This window comes from Trichechus manatus, unplaced genomic scaffold (assembly GCF_000243295.1).
Source record: "Trichechus manatus latirostris isolate Lorelei unplaced genomic scaffold, TriManLat1.0 scaffold00052, whole genome shotgun sequence".
Lineage (NCBI taxonomy): Eukaryota > Metazoa > Chordata > Mammalia > Sirenia > Trichechidae > Trichechus > Trichechus manatus.
Window position 1 is genome coordinate 4,374,625 of NW_004443988.1, and position 22,931 is coordinate 4,397,555.

Sequence of the window (22,931 nt, forward strand, 5' to 3'; positions counted from 1 at the left end):
CTGGCTCTGAACTGACACTACTTTCAGGAGACCCAAAATGTCACTGTGGTCCACCAGTCAGAGTAGGGGCATATGGAGATCAGGTTATTAATGGAGTCTTAGTTCAGGTCCATCTCATTGAGAGTCCAGTGGGTCCCCGAACCCATCCTGTAGTGATTTCCCCAGTTCCATAACTGAAATAGACAAACTCAGCCACTGGCAAAACCCCCATATTGGATCCCTGCCATGTGGAGTAAGGCTATTAGGGCAAGTGTCATGGATTGACTTGTGTCCCCCAAAAATATGTGTCAACTTGGTTAGGCTATGATTCCCAATATTGCATGGTTGTCCTCCATTTTGTGATTGATATAATTTTCCTATGTGTTGTAAATCCTAATCTCTGCCTGTGGGTAATGAGGCAAGATTAGATTATGTTAAAGAGAATTAGGGTGGGATGTAACACCTTTACTCAGGTCACATCCCTGATCAAATGTAAAGGGAGTTTCCCTGGGGTGTGGCCTGCATCACCTTTTATCTTACAAGAGATAAAAGGAAAAGGAAGTGAGCAGAGAGTTGGGGGATCTCATACCACCAAGAAAGCAGCACCAGGAGCAGAGCACATCCTTTGGACTCAAGGTTCCTGTGCAGAGAAGTTCTTAGTCTAGGGGAAGATTGATGACAAGGATCTTCCTCCAGAGCCAACAGAGAGAGAAAGCTTTCTCCTGGAGCTGACGCCCTGAATTTGGACTTCTAGACTGGGAGAGAATAAATTTCTCTTTGTTAAAGCCATCCACTTGTGGTATTTCTGTTATAGCAGCACTAGACAACTAAGACAGTAGGAAAAGCCAAGTGGAAGCCATTAGAACTACCCCTACCTAGGAAAATAGTACACCAAAAGCAATATCACATTCCTGTAAGGACTGCAGAGATTAGTGCCACAAACAAGGACTAGAAGGATGCAGGGGCGGTCATTCCCAGCACATCCTCATTCAACTTGCTTATTTGGCCTGTGCAAAAAAGAGATGGATCTTGGAGAATGACAGTGGATTACCGTAAACTTAACCAGGTGATGACTTCAATTTCAGCTGCTGTTCCAGATCTGGTTTCATTGCTTGACCAAATTAATACATCTGCTGGTACCCAGTATGCAGCTACTGAGCTGGCCAATGCCTTTTTCTTGATTCCAGCTTCGAAGGAACACCAGTCATTTGCTTTCAGCTGCAAGGCCAGCAACACACCTTCACTGTCCTACCTCAGCGGTATACCAACTCTCCAGCCCTATGTCATAATTTACTTTGCAGGGACTTTGATCACCTTTCCCTTCCACAAGATGTCATACTGGTCCATTATATTGATGACATTATGCTGACTGGACCTAGTAAGCAAGCAGTATCAATGACTCTAGGCTTATTGTAAGACATTTGCATGCTAGAGGGTGGGAAATTAATCCAACAAAAATTCAGGCACCTTCTATCTCAGTGAAATTTCTAGGGGTCCAGTGGTGTGGGATATGTTGAGATACTCCTTCCAAAGTGAAGGATGAGTTGTTACATCTGGCCTTTCCCAGGCACAAGGCCTGGTGGGACTCTTTCAATTTTGGAGGTAACATATCCCTCATCTGAGTGTGTTACTCTGGCCTATTTATCAAGTGACTCAAAAAGCTGCTAGTTTTGAGTGGGGCCCAGGATAAAAGAAGGCTGCACAACAGGTTCAGGCTGCCGTGCAAGCTACTCTGCTACTTGGGCCATATAATCTGGCTGATCCAGTGGAGTCTGAAGCATCAGTGGAAGATACAGATGCTGTCTGGAGTCTTTGCCAGGTCCCTATTAGTGAATCACAGTGCAAATCCTTAGGATTTTGGAGTAAAGCTCTGCTATCCTCTGCAGATAACTACTCTCCTTTTGAGAAACAGTTTTTGGCTTGTTACTGGGCCTTAGTAGAGACTGAATGCTTAACCATGGGCCACCAAGTCACTATGTGGCCTTAGCTGCCCATCATGAACTGGGTGTTGTCTGACCTACAGAGTCATAAAGTCGAATGTGCACAGCAGCCCTCCGTTATTAAATGGAAGTGGTATGTATGAAATCAGGCTTGAGCGGGACCTGAAAGCACAAGAAAGTTACATGAGAAGGTGGCCAAAATGACCATGTCCCCACTCCTGTCACATTATCTTCCTTCTCCTCGTCTGCATCGATGGCTTCATGGGGAGTTACTTATGATCAGTTGACTGAGGAACAGAAAACTTGTGCCTGGTTTACAGATGGTTTGTGTGATATGCAGGCACTCGGAAGTGATAGTGGCAGCACTGCAGCCCCTTTCTGGGACCTCCCAAAGGACAGTGGTGAAGGGAAACGCTCCCAGTGGGCAGAACTTCGAGCAGTGTACTTGGTTGTTAATTTTGCTTGGAATGAGAGATGGCCAGATGTGAGACTATATACTGATTCAAGAGCTGTGGCCAATGGTTCGGCTAAATGGTCAGGGACTTGGAAAGAACATGATTGGAAAATTGATGACAAGAAGGTATGGGGAAGAGGCATGTGGACAGACCTCTCTGAATGGGCCAAAGAAGTGAAGATATTTGTGTCTCGTGTGAATGCTCACCAAAGGGTGACCTTAGCAGAGGATGATTTTAACAATCAAGTGGACAGGATGACGCATTCTGTGGATACCAGTCAGTCTCTTTCCCCAACCGTTCCTGTCACTGCCCGAATAGTGCAGTGGGCTCATGAATAAAGTGGCCATTGTGGCAGGGACTGAAGTTATGTATGGGCTCAGCAACATGGACTTCCATTCACCAAGGATAACTTGGCTACAGCCACTGCTGACTGCCCAATCTGCCAGCAGCAGACACCAACACCGAGTCCCCGATATGGCCCCATTCCTAGGGGTGATCAGCCAGCAACCTGGTGGCTGGTTGATTACACCGGGCAGTGTTTTGTTCTTACTTGGATGGACACTTACTCTGGATATGGATTTGCCTTCCCTGCTTGCAATGCTTCTGCTAAAACTACCATCCGTGGACTCACAGAATGCCTTATCCACCATCATGGAATCCCACGCAGCACTGCCTCAGATTAAGGAACTCACTTCACAGCAAATGAAATGTGGCAACGGGCCCATGCTCATGGAATTCACTGGTCTTACCATGTTCCCCATCATCCTGAAGCAGCTGGCTTGATACAACAATAGAATGGCCTTCTAAAGACACAATTAGGGCACCATCTAGATGGCAACACCTTGCAGGGTTGGGGCAACATTCTCCAGGAGGCTGTATAAGTTCTAAACCAACGTCCAATATATGGTGCTGTTTCTCCCACAGCCAGGATTCATGGGTTCAGGAATCAAGGGGTGGAAATGGGAGTGGCACCACTCACTATTACCCCTAGTGACCCAATGTTATGGATTGAAGTGTGTCCCTCAAACATATGTGTCAACTTGGCTAGGCCATGATTCCCAGTATTGTGTTATTGTCCACCATTTTGTCATCTGATATGATTTCCGTATGTGTTGTAAATCCTAACCTCTATGATGGTAATGAAGCAAGATTAGATGCAGTTACGTTAATGAGGCAAGACTCAATCTACAAGATCTGGTTGCGTCTTGAGTCAATCTCTTTTGAGATATAAAAGAAGCGAGCAGAGAGACAGCGGGACCTCATTATCACCAAGCAAGAAGAGCCAGGAGTGTGCATCCTTTGGACATGGGGTCCCTGCGCTGAGAAGTTCTTAGACCAGGGTAAGATTGATGACAAGGACCCTCCTCCAGAGCCAACAGAGACAGAAAGTCTTCCCCTGGAGCTGGCACCCTGAATTCGGACTTCTAGCCTCCTAAACCGTGAGATAATAAACTTGTTTGTTAAAGCCATCCACCTGTGGCATTTCTGCTATAGCAGCACTAGATAACTAAGACACTCACAAAATTTTTGTTTCCTGTCCCCATGACCCTATGCTCTGCAGGTCTAGAAGTCTTAGTTTCAAAGGGAGGAATAGGTCCCACCAAGAGACACAACACTGATTCCTTGATCTGGAAGTTAAGAATGACACCCAGCCACGTGGGCTCCTCATGCCTCTGGATCAACAGTCAAAGAAAGGAGTTACTGTACTGTCTGGTGTGGTTGATCCTGATTACCAAGGAGAAATTGGATTTATATTACCTAATGAAGGTAAAGAAGAGTATGTCTGGAATACAAGAGATCCCTTAGGATGTCTCTTAGTACTACCATGCCCTATGATTAAAATCAATGGAAAACTATAGTAACCCAATCCGGAAACGACTACTAATGGCCCAGATCCTTCAGGAATGAAAGTTTGGGGCACCCCACCCGGCAAAGAACCAGGACCAGCAGAGGTGCTTGCTTAGGGCAAAGGTAGTGTGGAATAGGTGATGAAAGAAGATAGTTCTAAATGTCAGCTACAACCACATTACAAGTTGCAGAAATGAGGACTGTAATTGTTTTGAGTATTTCTTCCTTGTTTTGTTATATGTGTATGTGTGCATTTATATATATACAGATAGATAGATAGATGGAGCCCTGGTGGTTCAGTGGTTAAGAGCTCGGCTGCTAATCAAAAGGTTAGCAGTTTGAATCCACCAGGTGCTCCTTGGAAACCCTATGGGGCATTTCTACTCTGTCCTAAAGGGTCGCTATGCGTCGGAATCAACTCAACAGCAATGAGATTTAGATATATATATATATATTTATGTATATATGTATGTCAGATGTCTTTGTTTTCTTCCCTCCCTTGTTCCATTACTTATTATAAAATATAAGATGTAAACGGGGCTAGTGCATTTTTGGTCACATGCATGTTAGCTGTATCATGTTAGGCACAAGTATGACTTTGTAATTGTCTTCAATTAGAGATTATGTATGATTTAAGAAGATGTGTACAGGTGCCAAGCTGACAAAGGGTGGATTGTGATGTTAAGGTTATTGTGTCAACTTGGCTAGGCCATGATTCTCAGTTGTTTGGCAGATATTATGTAATCATTTTCCATTTTATGTTCTGATGTGAGCAGCCAATCAGTTGAAAAGAGACATTCTGGCAAAGCTAGCTCTCTCAATCCTGCATCCAACTCGTTATCCTCTGACCTCCGGTTCTTGGGACGTGAGCCAGAAGCCTACCGTCTGACCTATAGATTTTGGGATTCATCAGCCCCTGCAACCATGTGAGTCAGGAGAAGCCTCCAGCCTGATGCCTGACCCATGGATTTGGGACTTGCCAGCCTCCACGACTGTGTGAGCCATTTTATTGAAATAAATCTCTCTCTCTCTATATATATATATATATATACATATATAGATGTGTATAAATATATACATACACACGCTTCCCTGGTTTTGCTCCTCTAGAGAACCCAGCCTAAGACACCCACTTACCAGCTGTGAGGTCTTAGGTAAGTTATTTAATGTCTCTAAGCCTAGTTCCTGCCTCTGTAAAATGGGGAGAATGGGTTAGTGTACTGACGGATGCATGAATGTATGCACATGGCCTTGTAGGACAGGGCCTGATACACAGCAGATACAGAAATGGTTGTTGCTCCGGATGCCGTGTCATTGTTAGTACTGGCTCTGCTGAAGGGGAATTTTAGAGAAGCTTGGGCAATGCCAAAGGAGGGAAGAGCAACTCCATGTTGCTGGATATCTGGAGGGCATCCTGGTTGCTTCAAGAACTGCCTTCACTTCCCTGGTTGAAGTGCCCACTGGCATCCCTCTTCACCCTATCAGTGTTTCTCATTCATCCCTGACACCCACGTGCAGATGTAAAATGGCTGGGGGGCGGGAGGAGAGGGGCACGGGCCTGCTGATATTATACATAAATAATACATGGTAATATTAAGGAAATAAAATATAAATGAGAAATAAGTAAAATTAATAAGCTAAGAGTAACCAAGTGCCCTACGGAAAATTAATAGTTGAGTTAATTATGGTACATTTAGCCAATATCATATTGTGCAGCCATTAAAAATGATGATTGTGAAGATTTACCCAAAATAGAAAAAAGTCTGTGATACAAAGCCAACTAAGAAAGCAAGGGCAATATGTGTACTACTTTGTAAAAATTTCCATACGAGAGACTGGAGAGCAATACGCGCGCGCTTATAACTGAAAAACATTCTTAAAAATAATCCTTTCACAATGAGGAAAAAAGAGCCAGTTGATTACACAGAAAAGGGATTTTAAAAAAAAAAAAAACAATGAATAAAAGTGGTCTGATTCATTCACAGATCAAACATCAGGGATGGTTTGCCAAGATTAAGAGCAATAAAGAAATAACTAGCATTTGCACGGTGCTTTATAGTTTGTAAAACAGTGCCTCTAAGAGAGCCCTGGTGGCACAATTGTTATGCTCTCGGCTGCTAAGTGAAAAGTCAGCAGTTCGAACCCACCAGCCCATCCGCAGTAGAAAAGACTTAGTGATCTGTCCCTGTAAAGATTACAGCCAAGGAAAACCTATGGGGCAGTTCTACTCTGTCATATAGGGTCACTAACCAACACAAAACCAAACCCGTTGCCACTGTGTCAGTTCTGACTTACAGTGACCCTATAGGACAAAGGAGAACTGCCCCATAGGGTTTTCAAGGAGTGGCTGGTGGAATCGAACTGCTGATCTTTTTGGTTAGCAGCTGAGCACTTAACCACTTAGCCACCAGGGCTCCACTATAAGTCGGAATCAACTTGACAGCACACGGTAACTACAAAGTGCCTCTATAACATTATGCACCTCCTCCCCCACAACATAAGAAAAAACACGCCCCATACCCTTGTCTGCCAGGGAAAACAGTGACAGCAGCAGCCCCTCCACTGACATCTTGACCCTACCTCACCCTAGGCTTTCTTAACCGTCCCCAATACAAGAGAACCAATGGAGCAAAACACCATCCGATAGGGTACTCCGTCCTGCTCCCAAAAGGTCCATCTGCCCATCGCAGGCCACCTGGGACAAGCAGGCACCCGGGCAGGAAGCAGAGACAGGGGAGAAGCATGGTCATTCATGTGCAGGACCGCCCCCTACAGGCGGCTCCCTAATGTTGACTCCTAAGACCTCTTTTGATTCTACATACTCTCCCTGGGCAATCCATGCTCCCTAGTGTTTTGGGTGCTGATGAAGTGCTGATGAGTCCCAAATCTGGAACTCTAGTCCTTCTTCTAAGCTCCAGATTGTGAGCACAGGGCCTGGGATACAGAAGCTGTTCAGTAACTCACCAGCACCACCAGTTGCCGTCTAGTCAACTCCAACTCATGGCAACACCATGTATGTCAGAGTAGAACTGTGCTCCATAGGTTTTTCAATAGCTGATTTTTCAGAAGTAGACAACCAGGCCTTTCTTCTGATGCACCTCTGAGTGGATTCAAACCTCAGTAATTATCCACTGACTAATCTGACGGTTCCACTGGATGTCCCCCAGGCACCTCAAGCTGAACTCTATCCCCTGCTTCCATCTTGGTGGATGGCCTTCACGGCGTCATGCCTGAACTATTTCAATAGCTTCCTACATGGTCTGAGCCTCACTCAAGACCACCAGAATGCTTTTCCTAAATGCAAACCAGATCCCATCTGTCCCCTGGTTAAATTTCTTCCATGAAATCCCATCATCTTAAGAATAAAGCCCCAATTCCTTAGCTTTTCACTATCTGGCTTCTCTATACCTTGTCTCTCAGGCTCCTGCCGCCTACTCATACTCCTGTCACACGGTAATTCTCACCAGGCCCAGGCAAGTGAGAACCTCCTGTGACTCTGAAGAGAAAGCCCTGTTCCAGCTGCTCCACCTAGCAAACTCCTACTCATCCTTCAAGACCCAACTCAACATCCAGCCCTTTGGAAGCCCTCCTCAGTTCCCCTGAGCAAGCTCTCTCACTAACAGGACTTGATGACAGCCTGTGAGCTCCTTGAGGACAGGGGCAGAATTTTATCCATTCTTTGTACACCCTGCCTAGAAGAATGCCCGGGGGCCCTGATGAAATTTTTGATAAGGGATGGAAGGACAAAAGTTTCTCATCAGACTGGAGAACAACCAGAGGAGGTGGGATGGTGAGAGATCCAACTCTGCTCAGCCACTCTTCAGGGTGACCTTATGCAAATCATTTATGCCCAAGGGTGAGATTAAAACTAGGCCAACAGGATGGCAATGATTCATTTCCTGGGCTCCTAAAATCCCTCCTCTATTCCTGCTTTTTACTGAGACCAGAAAGAATCTTTAATAATAAGTGGCAAAGGAGTATTGATTAGCACGGTCAAACAGTCATAGAAATCTTGCTTTTAAAAAATCATTCTCAAAGCACTTGGATTAACACCAGAACATTTCCCGTGGCCTAGATCTAGCCAAAAACTTGCCAACTGCAAGGAGAGTTTTTGAGGAAGGAAATAAAGGTAAAAGCAACACGCGAATGTATGCATTCAACAAATATATATAAAGCGACTGTCACGTGGAAGGCTATAAAGTAATTTGACTTCAGGCCTGAATCTCCCCTTGAAGTAAATGGCAACCTGCCAAGAAAGACAAACTCAACATGTTTCTGAAGGATCTACACAACCAAATGAGAAAGCAACACGGACATCAGAGTCGGGCTGCCTATCGAGCTCACACGTGGAGAGGAAGCGGCAGGATTAGTGCCCAGTCAGGATCAGGCTGCATGCTCCCCGGGGAGGGGACTGCTCCCAGTAACCAGGTGCACCACCTTGCACAGAGGGGGAATGGCATGTTGGAAGAATTAAGAGAATGAAGTCTTCCAGTGAATGTCAGGCAAGGCAAAGCTGATGCAAATGAGCTGCAAGCCATCATTACGTGCAAAGCAGTTTCTAAAACATTCTGAAAATTTTAGAAATGATGTACTGGATCCCACAGAGAATCAATACCCTCAAGAAGCTAAATATTCTCTGCTCTGGACCATGTTTCTAACTTTTGAAGCATCCTATGGTCACAGAGCATTTTGTACCCCATTCAAACTCATGGTTTTATTTAGTCCCTTCTCCCCAGCATACTCAGGCTGAGCCACATGCCGCCTGGTTTGGTAGAGAGCCTCCAAAGATGGCTGCCATCAATTCCTTCCCTCCCTGCATGCACAGGCCACTCTCACACCAAGGGACAAAATTAATTTTCCCTTATCTTGCATCTGGGCTAGCCCTGTGACTTCATGTGACCAACAGTAACAGGCCAACCCTTTAAAATAACTAGAAGCTTTCACTTTCTCCCTGAGACCACCATGCTGGGAGGAAGCACAAGCTAGTCACATAGAGAGGTCATGTGGAGGAACTCCAAGGCTCTAGACCTACGAGTAAAGACTTCTTAGAACTTACCAGACCAGCACCCACTGAACGCAGCCAAGTGAGTGGCCCTAGCCAATGCCATGTGAAGCAGAAAAACCCAGTTGCTGTGAAAGTACCTGGAATCTACAGGGCAAGGCACTAAAAATGAGGAAGCTTTCCAGGGGGGTGGGCACCAAAAGTCTGTGTGGGAGCTCCCACAAGTCCTTGGCCATCAACAAATGAATGGATAAACAAAATGTGGTGTATCCATACAATAAAATATTTCTCAGCCATAAGAACTGAAGACCTGATACGTGGATGAGCCTTGAAAATATTATACTGAGAGAAGTCAGTCAATCACAAAAGGATACATACTGTATGATTCCACTTATATGAAATATCTAAAACAGTTAAATTTATAGAGACAGAAAGTAGATTAGAAGTTACTAGCGAATGGGGGGAGGGTGAAATGTGAAGTTATTGTTTAATGGGCACAAGGTTTCTGTTTGGGGTGATGAAAAAGTTTTGGAAATAGTAATAGATTAGTTCTAGGAGTCATTTTGCAGATTCATTAGGATTTTGAACATAAACAATCATGTCATTTGCAAATAAAGACAGTTTTACTTCTGTCTTTACTTCTGCCAAAAAGAAAAAAGAAAAACCGCCCAGCTGAGCACAACCAACCCACAGAACTGTGAGAAATAGTAACTCATTATTGTTTTAAGCCACAAAATTTTGGCGGTTATATAGCAATGGATAACTGAAACACAGGGTATATAAAAGGATACAAGTACAGTAAAGCCATTGAGAAATGAGCCATTCTGCATTAGTGAATTTCCTAAAGAGCCAAAGTATAATAATCCTTATTTGCCCAAACTTGTTTTTATCCACTTCTGATAAAGATGCTTTTAGTATGCAATCCTCTACTCCACGCTATACTAAATGTAATTTAATATTGTCTTGATGAGTTTATCATTATTATGGACACCGATTACTACCCTGTCCTGTAATGCAACGATGCCTTCTGCAACCAGAGGTGTGTGGGGCTGTGGGTTTCAACACTCAAACACCTCAGTAAGCTCTTTGATGAGTGCCAGTATGCCTGCCCCTGAAAACATCTCCTCATCCCTAGTTTGCTCCTCCCAGTGGGTTGTGGATTGAGAAACCAAAGACCCAACCCTGTTGGAACTATGTTTCAACAGGCTCTGAGGAAAGATGCAAGGGGTTCTTTTGCGACTGCAGAGCAAACCCTGGAATAACTCTTACCTTATTTTGTCTCAGGGGCACATCTTCCATATTTCTTAGTTCTCAAGGGGATTTCAAATTGTCGTTTTTGTTGCTGGGTGCCATCGAGTGGGTTTTGACTCATAGTGACCCTATATGACAGAGTAGAACTATCTCATAGGGTTTCCTAAGCTGTAATCTTTATGGAAGCAGATCGCCAGGTCTTTTCTCCCATGGAGCTGCTAATGGGTTTAAACTGCCAACCGCTCAGTTAGCAGCCGAGCACTTAATCATTGCACTACCAGGGCTCCTTGTATTTCAGATTAGGGTACTGCAAAAGTGAACTCCCTGTGTGTGTATGTGTGAGTGTGTATATGTCTGTATCCACAGGTAGGCATCAGAGGAGTGTGTACCATTTATGTAGCATCCCAGCATCCTTATAAAGCTATGCATCTGAATCAGGGCAGGACATATCAAAATCACCTGAAGAACTACTTACAAGGCAAATTCCATCCCAGGCTGGAGGTGAGGGTGCACCTTCTAAAATGATCTCCTAGTGATTCTGGCTAAAAAAACAGACAGCACCAATGACTATATCCAGGACCAGGACCAGCACCTTGTAGGCGCTCGAGAAGTGCTGGAAGCTGGCAGATGCAGCCATAGTGACACCAGCAGAAAGCAGACACTAGATGGATCCTGGGTGCTTGGAGGGGACCTTCCAGTAACGTCCTCATGCAGCAGTCGAGGCAGGAAGTGAGCTGCTAGGTTGCCCTAGGCTACCCGAATCCCACCAGACCCAGAACTGGGTCACAGGTGGTCTCAGGGCCACCTAGAGCTGGCCTATGCTTAAGGACACAGGCCAGATGGTGCCACAGAGCAATGAGACCTTTCTGGAGAAGGCCGCCATGGCCTGCCACTGTATTATAAAGCAAGTGACTGACCATGGAGATGAGAGAGCACAGCGTGAAGGTGAAGAGAAAGAACTCTGGAATCCGGCTGACCTGGGTTCAAATCCTACTCTCCTGCTTATGAACAATGTGATCCTGGGTGAGTCATTTCATTTGTCACACACATTTCAGCTTCCCCATCTGTAAGATGAGAATCCTAACATCTGCCTCTTGCTGGAAGCCACTTAACTCGGTAACTGGAACACAATTTAAGAGCCCAGTAAATGGCAGTCATCTTGGCTGCCCTCTGCATTGCTGGGCATGGACCTGCACACGGGTGCTACCTCTGAGCACACGTCTGTGTTTGTCGAGGACATGTGCTCATGGAAGTCAGTCATCGAGAATGTGTATGTTGTGAGGGGACAGCGGGGGAGGGTGTCTGAATGTTTACTCAGTATCTTGGTTTCTTAGTGCTGCTGTAACAGAAAAACCCCAAGTCGTTGGTTTTAAAGAACAGAAATTTAATTTCTCACAGTTCAAGAGGCTAGAAGTCAAAATTTAGAGCACCAGCTCTAGGGGAAGGCTCTCTGTCCTCTCTGGGAGAAGATACTTGTCTCGGCTTCTCTAGCGTTCTCTGGGTCTTGGTTCCTGCATGTGGCACCTATCTTTCCCCTTCTGTTCTTGCCTCTCTCTGTGCCTCATCTGCTCTCTTTATATCTCAAAAGTGATCAGGTTTAAGACACATCCTACACTGATTATGGCCTCATTAACATAATAAAGAAAACTCTATTTCCAAATGAGATTACAGCCACAGGTATGGGGGTTAGGATTCCAACACATATTTTGGGGGACACAATTCAATCATAACACTTGGGGTTGGACTGTCCTAGTGGAGGATCTGCCCGGCTGTACTGTTGTGAAGATACTGCAGGAGAAGAATGACCTAGGAGCAGTGATGTCACTAGGAGGTGGGGGGATAACTGTCAGGGAGTGACACCAAAATGACCCCAGGGTCCACGGCAGCAGCTGTGGTGGGAGGGGCCACAGGGGGAGGGGCCACCAAGGCAGTGGAGTCACTAGGGTTGGTGTCACCCGTCACCCAGTGCGGTACCTCGTCGTCACCACCACCACCACCACCACCACCCCATCACCTGCCAGTCAGAGTGCAGGCGGGCAGGGTGCAGGCCGTCAGGTCCCGAGTCCACCACTGGGCAGAGAGGAGGGTCTCCACCTTGGTCAATAGGAGAGGAGAGGAGCTGCTTGGGAGCAGCGGGGCTACTTGGCACAGCACTGGGCCCTGCACGGAGCCACAGGGGCAGGGCCAGGCGGCTCTGCCCACCAGGAGGGTTCCCTAGCTGGCCCTGCCCACGGGGGCAGGTAACACCATGAGTTACTGCACTGGGTGACACCACTGCCTAGGAGTCCTAGAAATTCTCCTTCGTGGAGAACTGACCAGGCCTGTTGGACAAACCAAGCCCAGGTGCGTGTGTGCACGCGGGGTGTGTGGGAAGCATTACCTCGGTGCTTGTGGGCCAGCCCAGCAGGGCATGGGGAAGACCCAGGCGTGGAGACTGATGTGTGGACCTGGACCTGCGGCCATCCAGTCACCACCAACGGCCCTGCCCCTGGCTTCGGTTTCCTCTCCAGAAAAAACCTGCTGGCCATAAAGTGATGTCTTAAAAAAAATACACACAAGGACCCTGATGTTCATGGCAAAATGTCTGTGAAATCATGCGGATGAAAGGTGGGACATAAATTGCATGTGCACGAAGATGACAAACTGGAAAAGCTCTGTTTACACAGAGATAAGGGTCAGAAAAGGCTGCAGGGAAATGCGACCGGGGAAGAGACTGAGGGGGTGACGTTCTGCACAGTTGTTTATGTGTTCCATAACTGATACTCTTCGTGTGCAGTTGGACTCGGTGGCCGCGGGGTCCCCTTCTATGCATTTCCTCAGTATTCCAGTTCCCACACTGACTCCCATCTGCCCACTCTCTACGGAGGGAGAGCCTCTGCTTCACCACCAGATCAGTGTCTCCTATTCACCTGGGACATGGCGGAGCCTGGGGCCTGATGGCCAAGAGCTGGTTGAATGTGCCTCTTCCCAACCCGTTTTCTGCAAACCCCTGGCTGGCTAGCCCCTACCCCCAGCCTCTGTCTTCTTGCCCACCCCACTCCAGCTCCTATTCCATGCCACCTCAACTCATTTCTCATTCACTTCTGGTCATGTTCCCAAAGGGACTATCCTGTCACAGGCTTCTCCCCTCCTTGCGTCCAGTTCTCAGGGGGGACGGAGGTTGCTTCTTGTTATATTTTAGGGCCTCCCACTTCTTGGCACTGCTCTTAAGCACCACTTAGCAAAGACAGTTAGGGCCTGTCAGACAAGCAGGAAGGAGCCCAGATGCCTGGTTCCAGGAAAACAGAGGCTTTCAGGGAAGCCCCAGGGACGTGTCCTGCCCCCCACTCCACCTTGTCACTCACCAGTGGCCCCTTCCCAGTTATTCAGCTCCTGTACCTCCTCTCAACTTCAATAAGCCTCAGTTTCCTCATCTGTAAAACGGAGCCAGTAACACCCAGATTATACAGGGTGATGCATATAGAACACCTTAACTCCACCCTGACAGACAGCACTTCCTCTCACAGCCTCCCTAATGCAGCTCCCCAGCCTCCGTGAGGCCAACTGCTCATTCACTGGGTAGAGGATTTGCTATGTAATTTGTAGGTGTGAAAGGAATTACACATCCAAAATCTCATCATATTATAATTTGTGATTAAAGGTCTTACCAAAAAAGCCAAACCCACTGCTGTCAAGTCAATTCCAACTCATAGTAACCCTGTAAGACAGCGTAGAACTGTCCCATAGGGTTTCCAAGGCTGTAAATCTTTGTAGAAGCAGACTGCCACATCTCTCCTCCATGGAGCAGGTGGTGGGTTCAAACCACCGACCTTTCGGTTAGCAGCCAAGTGCTTAACCACTATACCACCAGGCCTCCTAAACAGGCTATTAATTCCATGTGGCAATTTTGTTCTCAAGTATCCTTTCTGTTATGAAATAAGGCCTTAAAACATTTGTCAGAGGTTCCTAGCCCTAGTTTGCCACAGACTCATTCTTTTAACAATGCTGTTAGAAGTTAATGTGTGTATGGGTGTGGCTGTGAGGGTCTCCAGAGCAGCCACCCGCCAAAGGAAGCCTCCCCCTGTCTTGCTGCATTTTCTGCACCCCACCCTCCTCTCAGTCCCCCCACCCCTCCTGCTTGCTCACCTCACCCCAGGGGCAGTCTGGGGCAGTAAAAGGCAGGTTGTGTGGTAACAGGCCTGGAAGTGCCAGCACCCAGGCAAGGGGAGGGATGTGTGAAAATCCTGCCAGCTGCAGCTCGCTCCACCAATTCATAACCCTCCCCGTAACCTTAACACCATGCCCCATGCTTCCCCCACCGCAGAGAGGCACCCTGCCTCTAACGATCGCGTCCGCTTATCTGCTTTATTCCCAGGCCCTACAGACTGCAACCAGTTGCCGTTGTGTCGATTCCGACTCATGGTATCCGCATCTGCATCAAAGTAGAACTGTGCTCCATATAGTTTTCAGTGCCTGATTTTTTGGATGTAGATCACCAGGCCTTTCTTCCACGGCACCACTGGGTGGGTTCAAACCACCAACCTTTCAGTTAGTAGCTGAGCACAAACCATTTGCGCCTCCCTGGATGGTGCAAACAGCTTGTGCTCAACTACTAACAGAAAGCCCTGACTCCACCCGCTCTCCACTTCAGAGCCCCAACCTGCCAGCACTGGCGAGAGGTGCCAGGACCAGCTGCCTCGTCTGCCTCTAGCATTCCGAGCCACCACTGGCATCTGTGTGTACCTTCTGTCCTTCCCCACAGAGCTGATGTACAGGCTTGGGGGGATGAGGGTGCATGGGAAGAAGACTTTCACAATGAAACACTTCTTCAGTGCTGCTGGTGACAACAGCAACAAACCACACTTCCCCAGATGTCCAGGTGTCTGCTTCTAACCGCGAAGCTGAGTTCATCCCGAACTGACCCAGGAGCAGGCCCTGGCTGAGTCCACGGGTGATGCGAGAAGAGGAAGAAAACGGAGCACGTGGGCAGGAGAAACAAGAGAGAGGCGGTGTCAGAGGTCCGGAGTCAGTTCCTGGTGTTACCCTGGCAGGGTCCTGGCCCTGCTTCTCACAACCCTGTCCTCCGGCCCCTGCTCCCCTCCTAACCTCCATGGAGCCTCCACCCCAGGAGGGGACATCAGGGCCACTGGAGCACCAGGCAGGAGAGTGACTCTTCACCCAGTGCTCTAGAAGCGACATATTCCCAGTGTTTCTCCCCACAGCAATGCAGGCCACACTGAGCTGGGTCTCCCCAGTATTAACACCAAACCGAATGCAGGGGAGCTGTGAGTGAAGCAAGACTTTGGTGAGTGGGCCTGGGAAGCCAAGCACCTTTTAAAAAGTCACATTAGTCGCAAACAAGTGACTCGGAAACTTCTGGAACACAGTCCATTGTAAGCTGGGCCCTCAGCATTCTCTCCCTGGCTCCCAACTGGGCCATGAGCCCCCTCCCCCGACCCTTAATTCCCCAACCACTTCCCTGCCTCTGTTTACATGTTAAGGTCAGGCTCCTCTGGGATGCTGATGTTTTTCATCTTCATTTACTTATTTTTCTATCTTTTTTTCTGTTTCCTATTTTGCTCAGGTGTTTTGTTACTTATTAGCAACACTCAAAGGAGGCCAGCAATCGTGGGTCCAGGAGAGACCCCCAAGAGTGACCTGCAGGGCCTAGGCGTTGTCCCTAAGTGGACAGCACAGCATATGGGACACACATGTGGTCCAGGGACTCTGGCAGCAGAAGGTAACGGCTCAGTCTTGGATCCCAGGCCCCGTGCAGCCATGCCCACCTGTCTGTCTGCCCCGAAGCTGTGCTTTTTACTGACTCCCAATGGGAAGGACTCTCTCACTATGCTCCCCAGACAGCTTCCAGTGGGGCCGTAGACTGGCAGAGGCACAATCTGAAGTCCCCCAACCTCGAAGTCATGGCGTTAACGGTAGGTTGTCACCTCATTTGAATAGGGCATTGGGAAAATACAAAGGAACCTGTTGGATGTGCCCACACAAACCCATATGCACCAGCCCAGGGCTGGGCTCCTGTGGATCCAGAGGCACGGAGCTTCCAGGAGAGCCTGCTGCATGAGCCAGAATGTGGGAAAAGGAAAACCTTGGTCCAAGAGCCAGGAAACAGTTAAAACTGAGGAAAAAACCGTGTTCTCTGTGAACCAAGTGGGAGGCAATAGAATGGCTCCACAGGGTTCTTGCATCAACCACTGACAACACCGCTGGGCCCTTAGAGATTCAGGCCCCAATCCCAGGAGACGGTGGTAGTGGCAGAGACGACGTCGTGTGTGTAGTGGAAAGGGTACTGGAGCTGAAGGCAAGAAATGGACATGCTAGCCCTGACCGTCGTGACGAGCTGTGTGGCCTTGGGCAGGTCATTTCCTGTCTCTGGGCTTACCTCATCGAGTATAAAATAAGGACGTACAACTGTGGAACTCATTGACTCTAAGCTCCGTGGAGTCCTCCATCCTCCAGATGGGTTAACAGATCATAAGCTCAGAAGGGTGAGAAGCACATCTCACCATTTCTGCAGCCCCTCAGCCCCTAGCCCAGAGCCTGGCCCCTCGGGGAGCACAACTCTTGTCTGGTAGTTAAGCTGAGCCCAATACTCCACCCTTCCAGCAGAATACATCCTCCCAAACAAACAGACCCTTCACCATGGTGGCCATCATAATTTTCCGTTTGCTCCCATGCCATGCCTTCTGTGGGGAGACTAGTTCTCCACAATCGCCTAACTGGTCGTGGCACCCTGAGCTCCTGGGATATATAATAACTGCACCTAACCTCTATACAGCCTTTCCCATTTCCTAATACACTTTCACATCTCCTTTGATCTTAACCACGACCATCCCGATCTGTCAGAGGAGCACTGAGTCTACACGTGTTAAGTCACTTGCCCAAGCTAGTCAATGACGACCAGAAACCGGCCTCGTGGTTCCCACTGAAGCCCTCTTTCTCCACAAGAGGTCTTCCTAACCAGGTCACTGCCAGGGAATGGCCAGGACCCTGCTGCCTCAAGACCAGGCAACCCACTTGTGCTGGCACAGGTGACAAAGGAGCCCTGAGGCCCAATATCCTGCCATCCGCCAGTCCCTGGAGACCAAGCACAGGCAAACTTTGGGCAATGGCATGGAGGTGCAAAGCCAGGGGTTGGGGAAGAGGTAGTCCCTTCCTACCCAGGCAGCTAAGAGTCCTGAGCCTTCGACTCAGGGGCAAAAAATGATGCCTCTCCCCACTTCAAAATAGGCGTCACCTTGGGTGAGAGCTGGTGGACAGGGAAGTCACAGGGTGGGGAAAGATGGCAGGACTCACCTCCCTCAGCAACTGGATCCCCTTTAGCCGGTCCTGCTGTTGCTGGGCCACGGTGACCCCCAAGACGAGTGTGTGTACAACGCAGGAGACCACAGAGATGATCGCGATGGGGCTGAGGCTGAGGGGCAGCGTGATGAAGAAGGAGAAGACGAAGAAGGCCTGCCAGCCCACTGTGTCGCTGGCCGCGTGGGCTTGGGCAAAGTTCAGACCCAGGTAGGAGAAGATCTGGGCTGTTATCAGCAGCCACAGCAGGTAGGGCACCACTTTGCGGGTGACCCGGTCAGGGAGCAGCCCCTTTTTACAGAGCACGAAGAGGATGATGTCCAACACTAGCCCAATCCCGGCCACGACGAGGGGCGCCAGCATGTCTTTGGAGAAGACCACGGCACACATGATCACCACGTAGCAGTCGAAGAGGGCTGCGAAAACCACCAGCACCAGCAGGGTCTCGTGGCGCTGCCTTTTGAAGTAGGTCTGGTAGAGGTTCTCCAAGGACTCGGGCACGAAGGTCAACCGCATGAAGCGAGGCAGGCAGAGGCAGGACCCCGAGTTTCGGACGGAGATTTCATGGGTCCGGCCCACACCGCGGTCCGGGTCAGAGGGCAGGCTGACAGAGTACTCGGCTGAATACTCAGCCGAGTACTCGGGCTCGGAGAAGCCCTGGTTCCGAGGCATCCTCTCTGGTGTCTGTTTCTACTGGCCCTGGAGAAGAGGACTTGGGGCTGAGGAGCGGGCACCCAGAACAGGTCACCTACCAGGGCTCTTTGAGACGTGGGGAAGGCTCGCAGCTCCTTCTTGGCTGGGGCTGAGGGGCAGCCACTTGCGGCAGGAATGCAGTGTGGGTTTCCAGGACACAAGTAGCACTGATCATCTGGAACTTAAAAGAACATCATCCCTCAGTAGAAGCTCCTTTTCCTTCCTACCCCATGAACCGCCCTACTACTACTCCTCATAAAAGAAAGAGTGCTGAGGCTCCAGGGCTAGGGCCTTCCCCACCACTCCCTTGCTCATGCCACCACCGACCACACACACATTTGGTCCTGTCCACGCCAAACACTCAGTTTCCTGTCTCGGCTTGCTGAGAGGCCTGGCCACGCCTCCATCTCTTGCATCCCTGGTCTCTCTCTGTGTCATCTCTTCTCTCTCAGTCCGCGACTTCCTCACCTAAATTCCCTCCAGGCCCAACCCTTAGAAGCCGAAAACAAAACGTGTCAGAAAGAAACGGGAGCCATCCTGGGGATTCCTGAATCTTCCTTCTGTTTACGTACTTCCTTCTTCCACCCAGCCCTTGGAGACTCCAACCGCTATCGGTCCCTGTCCCAACCTGGGCCCCCTTCCCAACCTCCGGGTACTGAGTCCCCTCCGGAGGGAAGGCTCGGCCCTCCGGAAGCCCGGCTGTGTTGCTGCGTTTACCTGTGCGCCAACTCCGGAGCCGCGTGGTTCGGAGGGTCCCCGCGCGGACTGCGGAGCCGGGTCACGCGTGAGGCGGGAGGGGTCAGCGCGCCAGGGGCTGCTTCCAGCGGCGCCGCGCCACCCCGCCACGGCCCCCGGCCGGAGCGCGATTCCCCCGCCTTCAGTCCCGGGATCCGGTCGGGAGAGGCGCAGGGCTGGCCCTCAGTATCCACCGGCGGTCGGCCGCAGGAGGAAGGAAGCGGCGGCTGCGGCGGGTAGATGAAAAATTCGGGGGCGCCGGTCAAGCGCGCCCGCCCTTAGGGCTGCAGCTCCCGGGCCAGGGCCTGGAGGCGTGGGTGGTGGCGCGCGCGGCGCGGCGGACCCCTCCTTCTCGCACCGCAGTGGTCGCGGCGGCGGCTAGGGGCGCGCTCGGGGTATTCCCCGGCGGGAGCGCGGACTGAAGCCGGGGAAGCCCTCCAGCATCCTCTTGCTTGCCCGCTCCCCGAGCCGAGCCAGCCGAGTCCTGGCGCGGCGCACTGCACAGTGAGCCTACCCGGCGCGGGCAAGCAGGCGGCTCCAGGCCACGCGCGCTCCAGGCCCCGGGAGGCGGGCGGCGGGGGCGGGCGCCGGCCCCTCCCTCGCCAAGTCACCGCCTCTAGGCTAGCGCGTTCCGGAATTGAGGAAGGGGGTGTGAGGCGCCCCGCTGCAGACCCGAGATCGCGGCAGAGATGGGGGAGGAGGAGCGCGTGTGCGAGACTAGGAGGTGGCCTCGGTACCCCCGGTGGCAGCCCCCGCCTTCCCTACGCGCCAGCACCGAGCGGCGGGCCGGCAGCAACAGCGACAGCTGCGTGGAAGCGCCGGGGGTCGAGGCGGGTAGGAAGAATGAGGTGAATCAACATCTTCCCCGGGGCAGGGCCCGTCTGGGAGGATAAAAGCAGGGGACGTGCTTTCCCGCAGGTGAGGCGCACTCTGGGGCACCCCTGTCGCCCCTCTTCCTCTGCCTCGGCTTCCTTCCGGGCTCGGAGATGCTGGGCTGAGGTTCGGGGACAGCTCCGCCCACCCTGGGAGACCAGAGGCCCGAGCGCGGGGCCGAGGCTTTCCACCGAAGGGGCCCGCTGCTGATCCTTGTTCTTCTTAAGGGAAGGGCTAAGAGTAGTCCAGTAGGCACTGAGCACAAGGAACTGAAAGAGACCCTAGCTTCAAAAAGATCTCCCGTGCACATTCTACCTGTTTGAGAAGTGTTTGAATTCACCGATTCTCCGTTAAAAATGCAAATGCTTTTTTGGAAGGTTAAGCCATCAGTCTTTGACACTGTGGTGTAACGGCAGAACACCTTGCCAAGATCAAACACAGGCTTTAGGAGTTCAAATCAGTTGAAGGGAGCGGAGGAAAGTGGTTGGGAACAAAGGCGTGTGTGCATTGGGGTAGGGAGTGTTGAGCACAGCCAGCAGCACTGGGGGACTGGTGCCCCTGGAGAGAGCTGAAGAGATGGGGCAGAGGGGAGAGAGCCTCTGCCATCCAGGCCCTGGATGGAGAACCTTCTCATGCCCTGAGTCAACTGTGGCTGCCCTTCCCAGAACATCAGGCATCAACTCGAATCCCTCAGGGAGTGAGCCCTTTCAGAGAAGTCATCCTGTTTCTATCAGTCCCTCTGAGAAGCTGCCAACCTCAGCCCAAACTTCTTAAGGTTTGGATCCCAACTGTAGTGGGCATAACATCAGATGTAGGAGTAGAGTACCTTGAATAAAGTTCAAAATTTTTATTTTGAGTTGTCGCATGTCAAAGGAGGGCATAGTTTTTACGTTTAACAAAGGTTGACGTGTTGATGGAATGAAAGCTGGTCAGTACTTTGCTCAGCCATGCTTTGGCTCCAGGGGTGCCCTTATCACACCCTCTACAAGTCTCTCTCCCTTTCCTGGCACACATGCCAACCCTTATTGTTCTCAGGTGAAGCACCAGGCTTAGCAAGGCCAGGCCCAGTTCCTGGGTCCCAAGGGTGCCCTGCTGGGTCTTCTGCCACCACTCATGCCCCAGCCTCTTCCCCACCCATCCCAGGAAGGGAGAGGGCTCCACACCGAGACCCTGGTCAAACCCCGGATCTCCTGCCCCTCTCAGTCAGACCACCGACTCACTGCCACTCTCTGCCCATCTGCAGTCAGTCCTCCTCTCTGCTGTGAGCACGTGTTGAGTAGGCATTTACGAGAGCACGCAGCATATGCCCACCCAGGCTGGGTATCAGGGGACAGCAGAGCAGCCATCCAGTTCCTGCCCTCAGGATGCCTGCCAGCCCCACCAGGGCACCATCTCCACTAAGCAGACACTCAGCTGTGCACAAGCTGCAGCTAGAGGCAACGTCTGGCTGAGGTGACCTGAGTCAGGGCGTTTCAGGACGGAAGGGAAGGATCCAATTGCACCTGAAAGAGGCAGCCTTCTGGTGCCTGGGGCCACCTGAACAAAGGCCCAGCAGCAGGAAAGGACCCACAGCACTTTCCCACCCCTGCTCTGCATTCTTGGTTTTAGGGCACAGCCCTTCCGCGTGGATGTGGGAAGCACAGTGGGACAGCCACAGCCCACACGGGGTCTCCCTGGGAGCCAGAGGCGGCGGCGTGGATGTTCCAGAGCAGGAGAGCTACCCAAGGCTCTGCCCGCGGACGAGATTAGGGAAAAACAACTGGTAGGAGACCAGCAGCAAGGCCATGAGGTCTTTCTGTCTTATTCACAGCTGCTTCTCCTGCCTAGTGGGTACTCAAAACATCGTTAATGAGCAAATGGGTGGTTTCCTAAGAAGAAGTGGCTCTTTGTAAGTGCGCTGGTTGTCCCTGAGAGGATCGACAGCCCAAATGCACTTATGCTGAAAATGTCCTGCTCCAGGGCGATTAAAAATACACACTGAAATGAAAAGGGTGGGATTAGGGGGAAGTGCTTTCAGTTTCTGATTTATATGTTTTATACTGTAATTTGGACAGCTGGCATGTATTGCTTTTGTAATCAAAAGATACAGTAAATATACTTTTAAAACACACACACACACACACTATATGAAGAGCTTGAAAGGCTTTGTGGGTGACACACACATACACACACACACACACACACACACACACCCCCACTATATGAAGAGCCTGAAAGGCTTTGTGGGTGGCCTGTCCTAAATGCATGTCCTAAAATGAAGACAGAATCATGGATTTGGTTAGAAGCGTGGAGGGCATCCTGACCCCCCATTACTCTAGGATCTGCCTGGATGGCATACCTCTTTGCTGAAGGTGGCTCTTTGCTTATATGGTTCAGAGGCTAGAGGTGATTGCTGAGAATTAATTGTTATTGGATAAACAAGAGTGGTTTGGACCTCTAGGGGAAGTGTGGTAGCTCCTGAATCCAGCAAACGATAAATCAGAGCAGAACTTTGGTGTCCTGGGAGACAGAGAAGTAGGAGGAGGGAGAAAATCAGTAGTTCCCCTGGGCTGTATTTGGGGCCTTAGCTGAAAGCACAGCCTGAGACAGGGGAGTGCATGAGGTGATTTGACTGGGGAAGTGATTCCAGGGAAAGGGTGTGGGAGCCTGGGAAGAGTGAAACAGAGAAGGTGGAAAGGCAATAAATGCAAGGGTGTGTGGTGGAGCTGGTCGTGCTGTGGGCGTGGGGCTCAGTCCCCATGCAGAATGCCCCAGATTCCCCAATGGGGGCTCCGTGAGGGGAGTAGCTGCCCACTGCTCCCTCTCCCACTGGGTAAAGGTGGCCAGTGAGGTGTTCACTTGCTAGTACTCCCAGGTTTGTGC

General features: G+C 50.2%; 1 protein-coding gene across 1 annotated transcript in view; it reads right to left on the reverse strand.

The window, feature by feature from the left end:
* Positions 1-18,440, reverse strand: part of ADCY3 (adenylate cyclase 3) — a 119,759-nt gene extending 101,319 nt beyond the window's left edge. Inside the window, exon 1 of the mRNA XM_004377567.1 lies at positions 17,766-18,440. Within this exon, the coding sequence (XP_004377624.1) occupies positions 17,766-18,440 (675 nt within the window). The remainder of the gene's footprint in view (positions 1-17,765) is intronic.
* Positions 18,441-22,931: the final 4,491 nt, after the last annotated feature.